Genomic DNA, 14,355 nt, shown 5'->3' with positions numbered 1-14,355 from the left:
TCCCAATTTTCCAAATCTTTTTGTATTTGGACCCACAGCCTTTCATAATTATTTTTATACAATTTTGCATTAGAAACAGATAAGATAACCCCCAGATATTTTACCTTATTAACAACCTCAAAATCTGTCAGCCTAACCAAAGTCTCCTTCTCCAAATTGGTCATGTTTTTAGGCAATATTTTAGTCTTATTGTTGTTAATTTTGAAACCCGAAACCTGTCCATACTGATGTATCAATTGTAATAACTCTATTACAGAATAAGTTGGTTGAGATAAAGTAACAACCAAGTCATCTGCAAAAGCCCTTAATTTATATTCTTTTTTATTAACCTCTATTCCTTTTATTTGCTGTGATTCTCGTATTTTAATCAACAAAATTTCCAAAGTTAAAACAAACAGCAGTGGTGACAATGGACAACCCTGTCTAGTCCCCTTCTCAATTGAAAACACCTCTGACAAACCCCCATTAACTATAAGCTGTGCCGTTTGCTTTTGGTAAATGACACGAAGAGCTTGTAAAAATTTTTCTCCAAAGTTCATTTTCTCAATTAATCTTAACATAAATTGCCAATTCAGCTGATCAAAAGCTTTTTCAGCATCTAAAAATATCAATCCTGCAGAAACTTGATTGTTTTTGTCTAAATATTCTAATAGGTTAATAATTTGTCTAACATTATTCTTCACATACCTTCCAGTTATAAAACCCGTTTGATCCATATGTATTACATGATGCAAAACCCTCATAAGTCTATTAGCTAAAATTTTTGAAAAAATCTTATAATCTACATTTAAGAGAGATATAGGTCTATAATTCTTTGGTAGAGTGAGATCTTGGTCTTCTTTTGGAATCAAAGATATAAAAGCTCTACCCCATGACAAGGGGGTCTCTGAACCCTGTAATATATTGTTAAAAAGCTCCCTTAAAGGTTGGATCAACTCTTGTACCAAAGTTTTATAATAAATAGATGTCAATCCATCGGTACCCGGTGCTTTACCTAATTTTAATTCTTTAATTACTATCTCAATTTCCTCACTAGTAATCAAACCATTAATTTCTTTTTTCTGATCTTCTGTTAATTTAGGGAAGTTAGCATCCTTTAAATAAGTATCTATATCTGAAACCTGTGGTTTAGCACTCATATATAGTTTTTGATAATAGTCTAAAAAAGATTTCTTAATCAACTCCTTCTGATATACCAATTTACCATTATAATTTATTTTATCTATAATTCTCTGTCTCTGCTTCTTTCTCAATTGATAAGCCAACCATCTCCCTGGTTTATTGGCATTACAAAATGTATTTTGTTTCATATACAATAAATTAGTTGCAGTTTGATCAGCCATCAACATATTAAATTGTGATTTAAGCAGTTTTATAGATTCCTTAGTCTTCTCATCTGTGGAGTTTAAAATCAAAGCTTTTTCTTTTAATTTAATCTCATCTTCCAACTCCTTACGTTTCTGCACCTGCTTCTGTCTATAAACCTTATTCATTTGTATCAAAATCCCACGCATGTAAGCTTTACCTGCATCCCAGACCATTGACATTGAAGTTCCCTTATACATATTTAAAACAAAATAATCCTTTAAGTGCTCCTTTAATTTTTGAACATTCTTTTCTTGTCTAAATAAATTTTCATTCATCCTCCAAGATCTCCTCTCCTCTTTTTCATTAACCAATTCCATCCAAACTGGACTATGATCCGTCAATGTCCTAGGAAAAATCTTGATATTCTTTACCCTAAAATATAGATCCGTTGTAATAAAAAAAGTCAATTCTTGAGAAAGATTGATGTCTATCCGAAAAAAAGGTAAAGTCTCTCTCCTCCAAATTATGTTCACGCCAATAATCTCTCAGCTCCCAATCCTCTTTCAAATCAAAAAAAGCTTTAGGTAATTTAGCCTGTTTAAAAGAAATAGAAGGTCCTTTTTTGTCTCTTTGTGTATCTAAAACACCATTCCAATCTCCCATTAATATAACAGATCTATAATCCAACAAAATTAATTTTTGGTGTAACAATCTATAAAATTGTTCCTGTTGTTGATTTGGTGCATACAGTCCCACTATAAGTACTTTCTTACCATACAAACCCACTTCAATCATAACATATCTCCCTTAAGAATCAGATTCTACTAAACAGGCTGATAAATTTTGCTTAACATAAATAACTACTCCCCCTTTTTTCCCAGGAGCAAAAGATACAAAATGGGATCCCAATCGAGCATTAACTAAATATTTTTGATCCTTAGAAGTAATATGTGTTTCCTGCAAACAAATAATATCATTGTTATGTTGCTTTAAATAATGAAATATTTTCTTTCTCTTTTGAGGGGAATTAAGGCCATTAGCATTCCATGTCAGGAGCTTTACCATCTCCCTTGACCAAAAGCCTGGAGAAGACTGCTTGCAGATCTGCCATTGAAGAATGTACTGCAGAACTCTTAGGTCTTGCTCCTCCCACAGACTCCAAAACAGATTCTTGTGAAGCTTCTTTAGCATCTTTCTTCTGTTGTTCCTTTTCCTTACGTCTATGGGCTGCCCGGGTCATTCTTTGCTCTTTCATCTCTGCTTGTTGCAACCACCCAGCCTGTAATTTTCCAACACCCATCAATGCTTCTTCAGACTGCTGTTCTGCCTCCTTGCCATCCAAAACTTTCTGCATCGTAGGTGGTGGTGAGTGTGCTCCCAGGACCGACTTGTAAAACTCCTTTGCTTTAGAAACAGTATTGAGTCTATAACGTGTCCCCGCAAAACTCACCACGATACCAATCGGAATCTCCCATCTAAATGGCATCAGTCTTTTTTTAAGTTCATCGGCTAAGAAGGCAAACTCTTTTCTTTTTCTTAAAATTTTAGATGGAATCTCCTTTAAAATAATAATATCTTGAGCAGCAATCTGGAACCTCTTGTTGTAAAAAACCTGTATAATTTCATTACGCAGAGATCTCTTCCCAAAATAAATTACCACATCTCTTGGCAAATTTCTTTGCTTAGCAACCCAAGAATTAACTCTAAATATTTTTTCAATTTCTCTAAATATTTCCTCCTTCTCTTTATTCAAAATAACAGCAAGATCATTTGCCATAATCTCTTTCAAATCTTGTTGCATGTCTTCTTTCAGCCCCCTGACTCTTAAAGCGAATTCCATTTCTCTATATTGAGACATAACAATATCATCTTGTGAAATTTCCATCTTTTTTTCCATACCTTCAAATTTATCTTCCAGTGCCTCCACCTTATCTGCCACTTCTTCCACTCTAGAGTCCAACTTCTCAACCACTGAAGCAAGTCCTGATAAAGCCATAACTATATCTTGCCTCAAAATAATATTATTCTCCACCAAAAGCTCTTTCATTTCCCCTCTAATTTGAGATATAGCATTTCCCATTATGTCTTGTATATCTTTTACCATTACTGCTGGCAAAGGGGGAGAGGGTGGTGGTGTTGCTTTAGGTTGTTGTGCTAGTAAGATCGCAGGAGAAGAAGCCACCTTAGGTACAGTAGATGTTACTTGCCTCTTTGAAGCCATTTTCAAAAAAACAAAGTTTTGTTTCTTCTTTCCTCCTTCTCAAAAAAAAATACAAGAAAAAAACCCTTTTTTTAAAAAAAAAGTTTTAGTAAAAGAGTTTAACAAAAAAAAACAAAAAAAAGAAAGAAAAAAGAAATCTTTCTGAAACACAGATCCACCTTAAAGAAAAGTTTAAAAAAAGAAAAAGAAACAATCTAATCCATTCATTCCATTCCACTCACTTTGAAAACTTTCCAATCGCCATTTTACTTTCACTCTCAATGAAAGAAAAGAGAGAAAAAAGGGAAAATAAAAATCACTCTTTAAAACTAAAAATCCAGATAAAATCAAAAAAAGAATCCTTTATCCAGCTCTGTCCGCTTTTAAAATAGCTCACCAGATCTCTCTAAGCATGGAGGTGGGAGCGGCGCCTTGCTTTGTCCTTAGAGACAAAAACAGCTGAGAAGTGGAGGCAGCCTGAACTCCGTGGGAACTCTCTTTACATCCCCCAAAAAAACTTCAAAGGGGTTTTCAGAGGTTCTACCACTATTCAGGTGATACTCCCCTCCCCCCCTTTGCCTGGGAAGGAGGTTTTGAACAGCGGGACAGCTGATAACTGCTATTCTCTGCTGTTCTTACGCTTTCTCAGGAGGACGGCTACAAAGTAGCCACCATCACCAGCCAGCTGATTCACCGGAAGCCCCAAATAAATTTATTAATACCCTTCTGCTACTCATCCAAATTAGCATCCTTCTTTAAAATGGGTATCATCTGAAACAAAAAAAGAAACTTTGGTAGAACATTCATCTTCACTACTGAAATTCTCCCCAATAACGATAGTTGTAGCTTTTGCCAATCATTTAAATCTTTTTGAACTTTAACCCATAAGCATTCATAATTATTCTTATACAATTTTCCATTAGATGTTGTAATATAAACTCCTAAATACTTAACCTTATTAACTATTTCATAACCAGTTGTTTCAGCTATAAAATCTTTTCCCTTCCTAGACATATTTTTCAATAATATTTTAGTTTTATTCTTATTTACCTTAAAACCAGAGACCTGTCCATACTGTGCTAAAATTTCAACCAAATCTTTGACCGAATCTGTTGGATGGGATAATGTCACAACCAAATCATCAGCAAAAGCTCTCAGCCTATAATCAATCTTACTTATTTTTATTCCTTTTAATCTAAGGGGGATAGAGGACAACCCTGTCTTGTACCTTTTCCTATTTTAAATACGTCTGTTAATCCCCCATTAACTATAATTTGTGCCGATTGTTGTTGATAAATGGCCTTGAGAGCAGACAAGAATTTATCTCCAAAATTCATTTCCTCTACAACTTTCAGTAGAAAATTCCAATCTAATTGATCAAAAGCTTTCTCAGCATCTATAAATATTAAAGCAGCAGGGATTTGGTTGTTCTTATCCAAATACTCTATTAAATTAACAATTTGTCTTACATTGTTTTTCATATATCTCCCCATTATAAATCCAGATTGGTCAGTATGAATCAATTATTTCAAAACCTGCATTAATCTATTTGCCAGTATCTTTGCAAAAATCTTATAATCTGTATTTAAAAGAGATATAGGCCTATAATTTCTAGGTTGGGACAGATCCTGGTCATCCTTTGGAATTAATGATATGAAGGCCGTTCTCCAAGATGGAGGTAATTCTGCTCCAGATAAAATATCATTAAAAAGTACCTTTAATGGTTCTATCATTTCTTCAGATAACATCTTGTAATAAATCGCTGTTAACCCATCAGTACCTGGAGTCTTATCAACCTTCAATTGTTTAATTGCAAAAATAATCTCTTCAGAAGTAATTAAACCATTAATCCCATCACATTGATCACTCGTAAGTCTAGGAAAATGTGCTCCCTGTAAATATTTTTCTATATCTGAAGTTTGTATACTTTCACTAGCATATAATTTAGAATAAAAATCTAAAAAAGACTTTTTAATCAAATTTTGTTGGTAGACTTCTTTACCTTTATAAATTATTTTATCTATAATCCTCAATTTCTGTTTCTTACATAATTGATAAGCCAACCATCTACCAGGTTTATTTGCATTACGAAATTTATTATGTCTCACATACCTCAAATTAGTTGCCATTTGATCTGCTAATAACATATTAAATTGCTCCTTCAGCAAAGTAATAGAAACTTTTAACTTATTTTCCATTGCATATAAACCAACAAGAAGAGTTCTCTTATCATTTATTAGTAAATCAATAATAACATATCTTCCTTGTAAGTCAAAATCAATTAACTTCGGTGAAAGCTCCTTTCTCACATAGATAACTACTCCTTTTTTCTGCAAAGCAGGAGCTATAAAATGTATCCCCAGCTGGGGATTAAACAAATATTTTTGATCTTTAGAAATAATATGAGTTTCTGTAAACAAATAATATCATTTCTATGTTGTTTCAAATAATGAAAGATTTTCTTTCTCTTCTGTGGTGAGTTAAACCCATTAACATTCCAAGTTAGAAGCTTTGCCATCCTTGGCAGGATGAAGTCTTTGGAACAAAGCCTCTAGATTTACAGTCGATGATCTCTTTGGCCTTGCTCCTCCCACCGGCTCTGAAATAGACTGTGGTAAACTTCCATCATCTGCCTTTTGTTGTTGTTGCTGTTGTTGTTGTTGTCTTTCTCTACGTTTATAAGCAGCACGTGTAATTCTCTGTTCCCTTGGGTCTTCCGTTATTTGCAAATTCTGTTGCATAACTTCAACCAACAATTCTTCTCCCAAAGATGCCATTGAACCTACAGACAACTGTGCTTCTGCCTTGCTCTCATCTTTCTTTGATCTTGGAGATGGTGGTGGACTTGCTTTTAAAATAGTAACATAAAAATCTCTTGCTTTTGAAACTGTATTAAGACAGTATCGTGTACCAGCGTAAGTCACCACTATCCCCACAGGTATATCCCATCTAAATTGAATTTGTCGCTTCTTAAGTTCTTCAGCCAAAAAAGCAAAGTCTTTTCTTTTTCTAAGAATTTTAGAAGGTATTTCCTTTAAAACTATCACATCCTGAGCTGCAATCTGAAATCTTTGTTTATAGAAGGCCTGTATAATTTCACTACGAAGTGATTTTCTCGCATAATAGACCACCACATCTCTTGGTAATTTCCTCTGTTTTGCAACCCACGAATTAACTCTAAAAATCTTTTCTATATCTTTCAACATTTCTTCGGGATCAATTTCCAAAATAGAGGCCAGTTCTGCTGCAATTTCTTCTCTCAAATTCTCCTTAATGTTTTCCTTCAGGCCCCTTATTATGTTTTCCTTCAGGCCCCGTTGCTTGGGTTTTTGATTGGGAACTTTCCCAACAATTACATCTGACTTTCAAAGTTAATAATTGTAAATAATTCTGCAACATCCATTGTTGAATAATTCTCCTTGACAACACAACATTCTTCTTGCCAAGAAAGTCCAGTCCATCTTTCATCATATCCATTACCTCAGAATTTCTTATATTCCAATTCTTTTCAATCTTTTCTGGCAATTCTATAATTTTCAAACCAAACACTTTCTTTTTCACACATAGCAACAGATTCTAATTCCTCAGATTGAAAATCGGGTTCAGCTATTATTTCCTCTCTTTGGATATCATCTTGACTTTGCCAAACTGTTACTAACTCATCAATTTTTTTGTTTATATTTTCAGATAAAGCCTGTAATTTGGAGAACATTCTTTTTCAGTTGCCTCCCAAACTATTTTGTCTCCTTTTAGAGGCATGAGAAATACTTTTATTCTCAAGGACAGGAGAAGCAAATAAATCATAACAGCTTCCACAGGGAAAGGGTCTCCTCCCCCCCCTTAAAGAAAGGGAAATTTTCCCATCAAAATTTAAGAGATAAATATCACTATTTTTAAAAAGAAGAAAAAGAAAAATGCTAGAAGGAACAAAATGTATAGTATCATTCTGTGTAAATGTAAGTCCCACCACAACTTCTTTATGGTTAAAAACAAATAGTTTAAAAATTGATAATAAGCAATGAAAGAACAGGAAAAAAAGCTTGTAAAAGTCCAACAAGGAGTTATAAAATAGGTCAGAAGTCAACTAGTCATAAATCAAGAGGTTGTGAAGCTTCAAAAATTGCAATTAAACCCAGGCATACTTAAGAAAAATAGCAACTGAAGGGAAAATGTGGGAAGAGACCAGACCTTCCAATCACACCTTACCAAGAATTGAAGATATCCAGACTCCCTGTTCTCCATCGGTGCACAATTGTCCTAAGTTCTTCTTGGGTCCTTCCTAGTCTCACGTTGAAAGAATAGAGGGCAAAGCTACCAAAAAAAAAACAGCTGTGGTGTCAAAATCAGCTGTTCATTGGTGGGAGAAAAGGATTTTCATCTATTAAGCATGCCACCATGGGGGAGGGGCCTGATCAACAAATGATTTGTTAGAAAAGAAGGATATTGGGTCCATCTAACCTATATCTCAAATCTCCCATTCTGAAGAATAGTAAAAGCAATAGCCATAGCACTTAGACTTATATACCGCTTCACAGTCCTTTACAGCCTTCTCTAAGCTGTTTACAGAGTCAACATATTGCCCCCAACAATCTGGGTCCTCATTTTACCGACCTAAGAAGGATGGAAGGCTGAGTCAACCTTGAGCCGGAGAGACTCGAACTACTGAACTGCTGGTAGCTGGCAATCAGCAGAAGTAGCCTGCAGTACTGCATTCTAATCACTGCACCACCACGGCTCTTGATGGACCATGAAAAGGAATAGATCATTAAAAAAACAACCATGTTTTCCCACTGTCTACCACGTTTGTGGAAGGTGGTTTATATCAATGATGGCAAACCTTTTAGAGACCAGGTGCTCAAAAACTGGCCCCTCCCTCTGCTCCACCCCCTGCCCCACCCCCACCCCACCTGCCCGCAGGGCCACTCACCGCCTCCAGGGCCAGCTGCAGATCGCCCAGGCAACCCAGCAGCACTATGGTGGCCACGCCCTCTGCCCATGCCCCACAGCATCAACTGTGTGTGATAGGGTGTGAGGGCAGAGTTTTGTCTACAAAAAATCCTAGAATGAACTTTTATTTTAGCTATCCTAGCAATTCTTTCATAGCTATTACCATTGGATATAGTGGGAAAGCTCCAATCCAGGAGATGTAGGAGTGAGACAAAAGGTGTCCCTTCTGTTGTGTATCACCCTTTCCTTTTAGTGTCAAGGAGTCTGGCTGCAACATGATTTGGGACATCTTTCAGTCTTCAGCAATCCAAAATGGAACCGCCTTTTTCATGAATTTGTGATGTGCCATTTAAAGGTAAGTAAGGTATATCATTCTTAGAATATTCCACAGAATTGAAGGGGAGAAATAGGGAATATTGCAAATACACCTGAAAAGGTTTCATCAGTAAGTATCAAATGTGTTGTTTTGTTTATAACAAAGGTGTCAAATGGGATTCCCATTTTCCCATTCCCACTCAAAGAACATATAAAGCTCTCTTACATTAAATCAATAAGGAATAATATTACTTATTAAAATTAATACAATTTTAGATAAAGTTCCATCAAACAAAAATCCTCAATCACCTTGCAGTTATGATAATCTATGTCCTGTTTTAAGCTTTACTAATTACAATTAGTAAATTGTACTAATTCCAGTTATATTTCAATAAACATCTAATTGGGATTTCAGGTATCCTTAATATTAGATCACTCATTAAGACTAATTGTTTCCCTATCACATGTAGCTCTTACAACATATTTTTCATATTTAAAATAACAATATAAGTCCAACAAATACAGTTCTATTTTTAAAAATATATTCTATAATTTCATCAATCTACATCTATAAAAAATCTTTTTAAGCCCTTTTATGAAGTTTACACCTTCAAATACTTATCAAGTATAATGTCAAGAAATTCCCTGCCTTCATTCATTATTAAATCAGACAGAAATTCTCTCTCTATTTCAAAATAATTATCATATTTAAAATAATAATGTAATTCCAAAATATACATATCTATTTTAAAAAACATGTTCTATCATTTCATCACTCTACGTCTATAAAATCTTTTTAACCCTTAAACAAGTTTACTCCCTAATAATTATCAACTATAATAACAGTCAATTCTCATCCTTCTTTCGTTATTAAATCAGACAAAATCTCTAAAGCCTTTTTAACCCATCAAGCAGCGTTTTATCTCACATTTAAACCTGACTCTAGCTTTATTTCTATGCCCATAATAAAACTTTTCGATTATCAAACCTCAAACTTTGATTACAAAAATTTCTAACCAATTCAAACTGAGCAAAATTTTCTTCTCCTTCTGCCAATATCATCCAAATATTGTATTGACTTTTATTCCATGTTATAATTATGAATAAGTTATCCGCTTTGTTCTATTTTCCAGAAAGTTGTATCTGAGTGTCAATCTTTGTTATTTTTGATATTTGAACTGAGTCAGTTACAGTTAGTTCTTGATCATCCAAGTTATCCATCCGTTGTAGGTAACGCTGTGTAGAATTGGTTGGCTCAGTGGTTACCACCTTTTCTCTTAATTCATTTTATGAATTCCAAGGGATTTTCAAATTTGTTTAATATAATAAATATGTATTTGTGTATTTTATCAAATGCTTTTCAGCATCTAATAATGAGATTACAAGTTGTTCTTTATTTTAAGTCCATTATATCTATAACTAATCCTATATTATCTCTTGTATGCCTAATTTTTATTAACTCTGCTTAATCAATTTTAATAAACTATTTGTAATCTATTTGCCAACACTGCTATTAAAATCTTTGTATCAACATTAGCAATGAAATCAGATGAGAATTAACATACCAGCTGTTATCTTCATCTGCTTTTGGTACAACTGTAAGATAAGCCTGATTAAATCCCGGTGATAAAATTCCCTGATCAATAAGCCTGATTAAATGCCAGTGATAAATAAGGAAGGAAAATACTGGACACAAATCTAACAGGGACACAAATCTACAGGTGAGTCAAAGAATAATAATGATAAAATGGTGTGGAGGCACGGAAGAGCAAGATTCATTAAAAACGAGACAAATAAACTTAGTCCTCGATTTTGTATTCTGTTTTTTCCCCCCAGAAAAATCTCTCTAAATACACAAATGGCAGAGCAGCACATCTTCCAGGGCTTTGATAGACAGGGTTTCAAAAGGTGACAAAACTCCTTTGCCACCTACTTAAAGTTAATATCAGAGAACTCAGTACAGTACTCAAATTCCCCCAGCTTTGTCCATATATGCAACAAATGCTTGAGATTCTTCAAAGCTGGAAAGCGCATTTAATCTTCAAACTGTTTTTGAACCTATCCAAGATAATTCAGAGTCAGGTGATTCAAACCTTCAAACCTATTTGAAAATCTGATTCAAAGGTTCAGTGGAATGTCCTCTATAATATATTGCCTCTTCAAAGCAGAATACTGCTGTAGTAAATAGTCAAGTAATCTTTTAAAAGTGCCTAAATGCTTTCTTTCACTCTTCCTCTACAGGGACTTTCAGCTCATTGGTGGTCTTTGTACCATTCCCAGCATCATGCTAAACCCAACTGTTTCGAGAAGGACCCAGATGTTTCTATTCATCCCGTTTTTTTTTCATTAGGGGAACCTCTTTCTTTGGAGGTAAGAAGCAACAGATTTTACTGAACCCTGGCCTTTCAGATCAGAACAGATTGTACTGTTTAGAGTTGAACACAGTATACTTCTTCTGGATAAGGTAGCCACAACAAAAGTGAATTTCCATACACCTTTTAAGACTGAGAGAAAGTGACTGGTCAAGGTCACCCAGTTGGCTTTGCCCAGGGAGAGACTAGAACTCAAATCTTGCAGTTTCTAGCCTGATAGCTTAACTGATACACCAGACTAATTCTCCTGTTATAGCTCATAGCTATAGATAAATATTATGAATTGGACTACTGGGTAATTATCTCAATGGATTGACTTTATAAATGTATACAAAAGGATTCTGAGGAAAGCAGCAAGCGTTTATGGCCATGAGTGCAATCCTAAGAAGGCGTGTTAGGGAAGCAAAGTAACAGATTGTCTCCTTGTCCAAAACCCTAGCAGCTCAAGTAGGATAGAACATGGAGGGTGCTATGGAGCTAAAGCATCTATTTGTTTATTCCCATTTTCTCCTTCTCTGGTTAATGTTATAAATTGGGCTGACTATTGTGTGAATTATCTCAGTGGATTGTTTCAGATTTGATAAGCATATTCTGCCTTGGCTCTTTTTTAAAATAGCCGTAGCAATAGCACTTAGACTTATATACTGTGTCACAGTGCTTCACAACCCTCTCTAAGCAGTTTTCAGAGTCAGCATATTGCCCCCAACAATCTGGGTCCTCATTTTACTGACCTCGGAAGGATGGAAGGCTGAGTCAATCCTGAGCCAGTGAGAATCAAATTGCCAGCAGCCAGCAGTCACCAGAAGTAGCCTGCAGTACTACACTTTAACCACTGCACTACCATGGCTCTAAAACAAAGAAAATATAGAATTACTTATGCTTCACAGGCAGAAATAGAAATTGTATTATTATTATTATTTTATCTCTGAGGATAAAAATCTCAAAATGAAGAAGCTGCCTCTTTAGCTAAGATTCTGGATTCCCTTTTTGTTGTTAATTCACCCCTACTATCAGCACATTAATTGTGCCAGCGATAGGATAATGTGGCTGAAGAGCTGATATTGGGACAATAGAGCACTTTGAACTCAGAAGATCCTGGTCCATCAGTAATGCTTTCTTTTGGGGCCTTCTACTAATGGGAAAACACTCAGAGCCTTCTCTGTGGGCACACATGCCGTTGCCCCAGCAGAGTTTGCCAGAGTAGCGAGCACATGGCATTTGGAAGCGACAGGGCAGGAAGTGAGCGAGCAAGTGGCATTGTGCCACCGGGGATGGCATGCTCATCCAGTCTTCCATGACCACTGCAGCCATGCCTACCCAGTGGGCCATGCCCCCCACCCCCACTGAGGGCACCATAATGCTGATGCAGCCCTGGCATTTTGCAATAAATAAGTGGATTTTGGATTGCAGTTTGGGCAATTGGTCTCTAAAACTTCTCCATCACTGATCTAGTGTTTCTGCTACCAGGACCTCTTCCAGTCCTGGCTAAAAAATCTAAGGTTAAGAATGCTCTTTCCGGGCTTCTGGTTCCAGGTCACGGCACTTCTAGTTGCACGAAGAGACTCGTCTCCTCATCAGCTAGTCTCCCTTCGCCAGTAGACCCTTATGCGGGTCGAAAGTCACCCTGGAGGGTGCGACTTCTGTCGAAGAGGTTTCGCTCGGCTGTGGAGGAGCAGCAGCTCCTCCAGCTGTCTGGGCCAACTCTGAGGACTGACAGAGAAGAAGATTGGCCAGTAAAATGGCCAATCACCTAGCCGCTACAAACCACAAGTCAAAGAACATCTAAGCTTGAAAACCCACTGTGGTGAATCCAGGTGAGACTTTTTTTTTGCTCCTCTTTTTATTCTATTTTGCTTTTTTTTTTTTTTTTTTGCCTGTAAGAGCCCTGATGGAATTATTTCCCTGGCTTGGAAAAGCAGCTTCTACATGTTTGGGAAGAAAGGCATTGAAAAAAAGAACAGAACAAATTTTTAAAGACTACATTTTATATATATATATATATGTTTTGGGGTACTGAAATTTTTTTTTCCTAAGAACTATACTATCAGCTTATGCTGTTGTTCTTTTTTTCCTCAGCGGTATTATTATCTTATATTGGAAGAGTATTTCTTTCTCCACTTTTTCCTTAAAAAATAGAAAAAAGGAAAAAAATGACTTTTGAAAAAGATTTCTTAGCTTACTGAGGACATCTACTAGTCAAAAGTTAATATGGTAATTGTTGACTATTTGGAGATGAGATAGTTTTGGCCTTCAAACTGTTTTTTAAGAGAAAGATAACTTGATCCAGCTGAACAATTTTTAAAATGGAGCCACATTCATATTTAAATTGTAAACTTATTCTGGAAAAGATCTATGAGGCTAAAGAAGAAATATGTGCTACAATGAAAGAGTTTACTACAGAATTAAGAGCCAGAATCTCTTCTTTAAACTTCAAAATTGACTCTCAGACTACATCTGACTATTCTATAAAACAGATTACACAAGAAGAGGACTTAACTGAGAATAAAGAGAAATCAATTTTGCCTTATAAGCAGTTCACTTATGGTTTTGAGGACCAGAAAAAGCAAAGACTGAGATCTGAAATGTTAAAGCAACGAAACTTTATGGTTAAGAGAAACAGAGGCCAATGCAGAGGCCAAGATGGTTTTCATTGATCCAAATGATATTACAAGCAATAAAGAGAGACTTATCAGCTGGAAGGGAAGCTCTGTTATGGAAACCTACCTGGCAGAAGAAGAAGGCCAGAATAAGACTGAAAAGAAGTGAAATTTAAAATTTCATGTAATGGATTAAAGGCAATCTAGAACTATGGATTGATTTAAGGACTAAGATTATGAGCTAGATATAAGAGAAACGGGCAACTAATAGAAGATATATATTAAATTGACTAAGAATGTACTTTTTGGATTGATAGGTTTATTTATATGAAAATTATTATTTCTAATAAGATGATTTGTTTGTTTGATGCCCAATGGATTGAAATGATTTAAGGTTTGATATTATCTTGTCAGCTTAAAGAGATTGATTGATGGATTAGATATGCATAGGATAGATCAATATTTTATCTTAAAAAGGAGATATTTTTAGGTAATGGATTAAAGGTAATCTAGAATTATGGATGGATTTAAGGACTACGATTGTGAGTTAGAAGTAAGAGAAAAAGGGTGATTAATGGAATATATATATATATTAAATTGATTAAGAATGTGGTTT

The 14,355-nt window shown here is 35.3% G+C and overlaps 1 protein-coding gene across 5 annotated transcripts in view; it reads left to right on the top strand.

Annotated features, from left to right (window-relative positions):
- The window catches only part of LOC120312438 (acyl-CoA (8-3)-desaturase-like), a 43,740-nt gene that overhangs the window by 15,402 nt on the left and 13,983 nt on the right, over positions 1 to 14,355 (top strand). For 3 of the 5 annotated variants that reach the window (XM_039353166.1, XM_039353164.1, XM_039353163.1), the window contains 2 exons: positions 8,709 to 8,810; positions 11,012 to 11,140. In XM_039353166.1, coding sequence (XP_039209100.1) covers positions 8,709 to 8,810; positions 11,012 to 11,140 — 231 coding nt within the window. The remainder of the gene's footprint in view (positions 1 to 8,708; positions 8,811 to 11,011; positions 11,141 to 14,355) is intronic. The other 2 variants (XM_039353167.1, XM_039353165.1) reach the window with 1 other exon arrangement.

The sequence above is a fragment of the Crotalus tigris genome, unplaced genomic scaffold (genome assembly GCF_016545835.1).
Source record: "Crotalus tigris isolate CLP2741 ecotype Arizona unplaced genomic scaffold, ASM1654583v1 scf7180000018504.2861643, whole genome shotgun sequence".
NCBI classification, from domain to species: Eukaryota; Metazoa; Chordata; class Lepidosauria; order Squamata; family Viperidae; genus Crotalus; species Crotalus tigris.
This window is presented reverse-complemented; position numbering and strand designations above follow the sequence as displayed.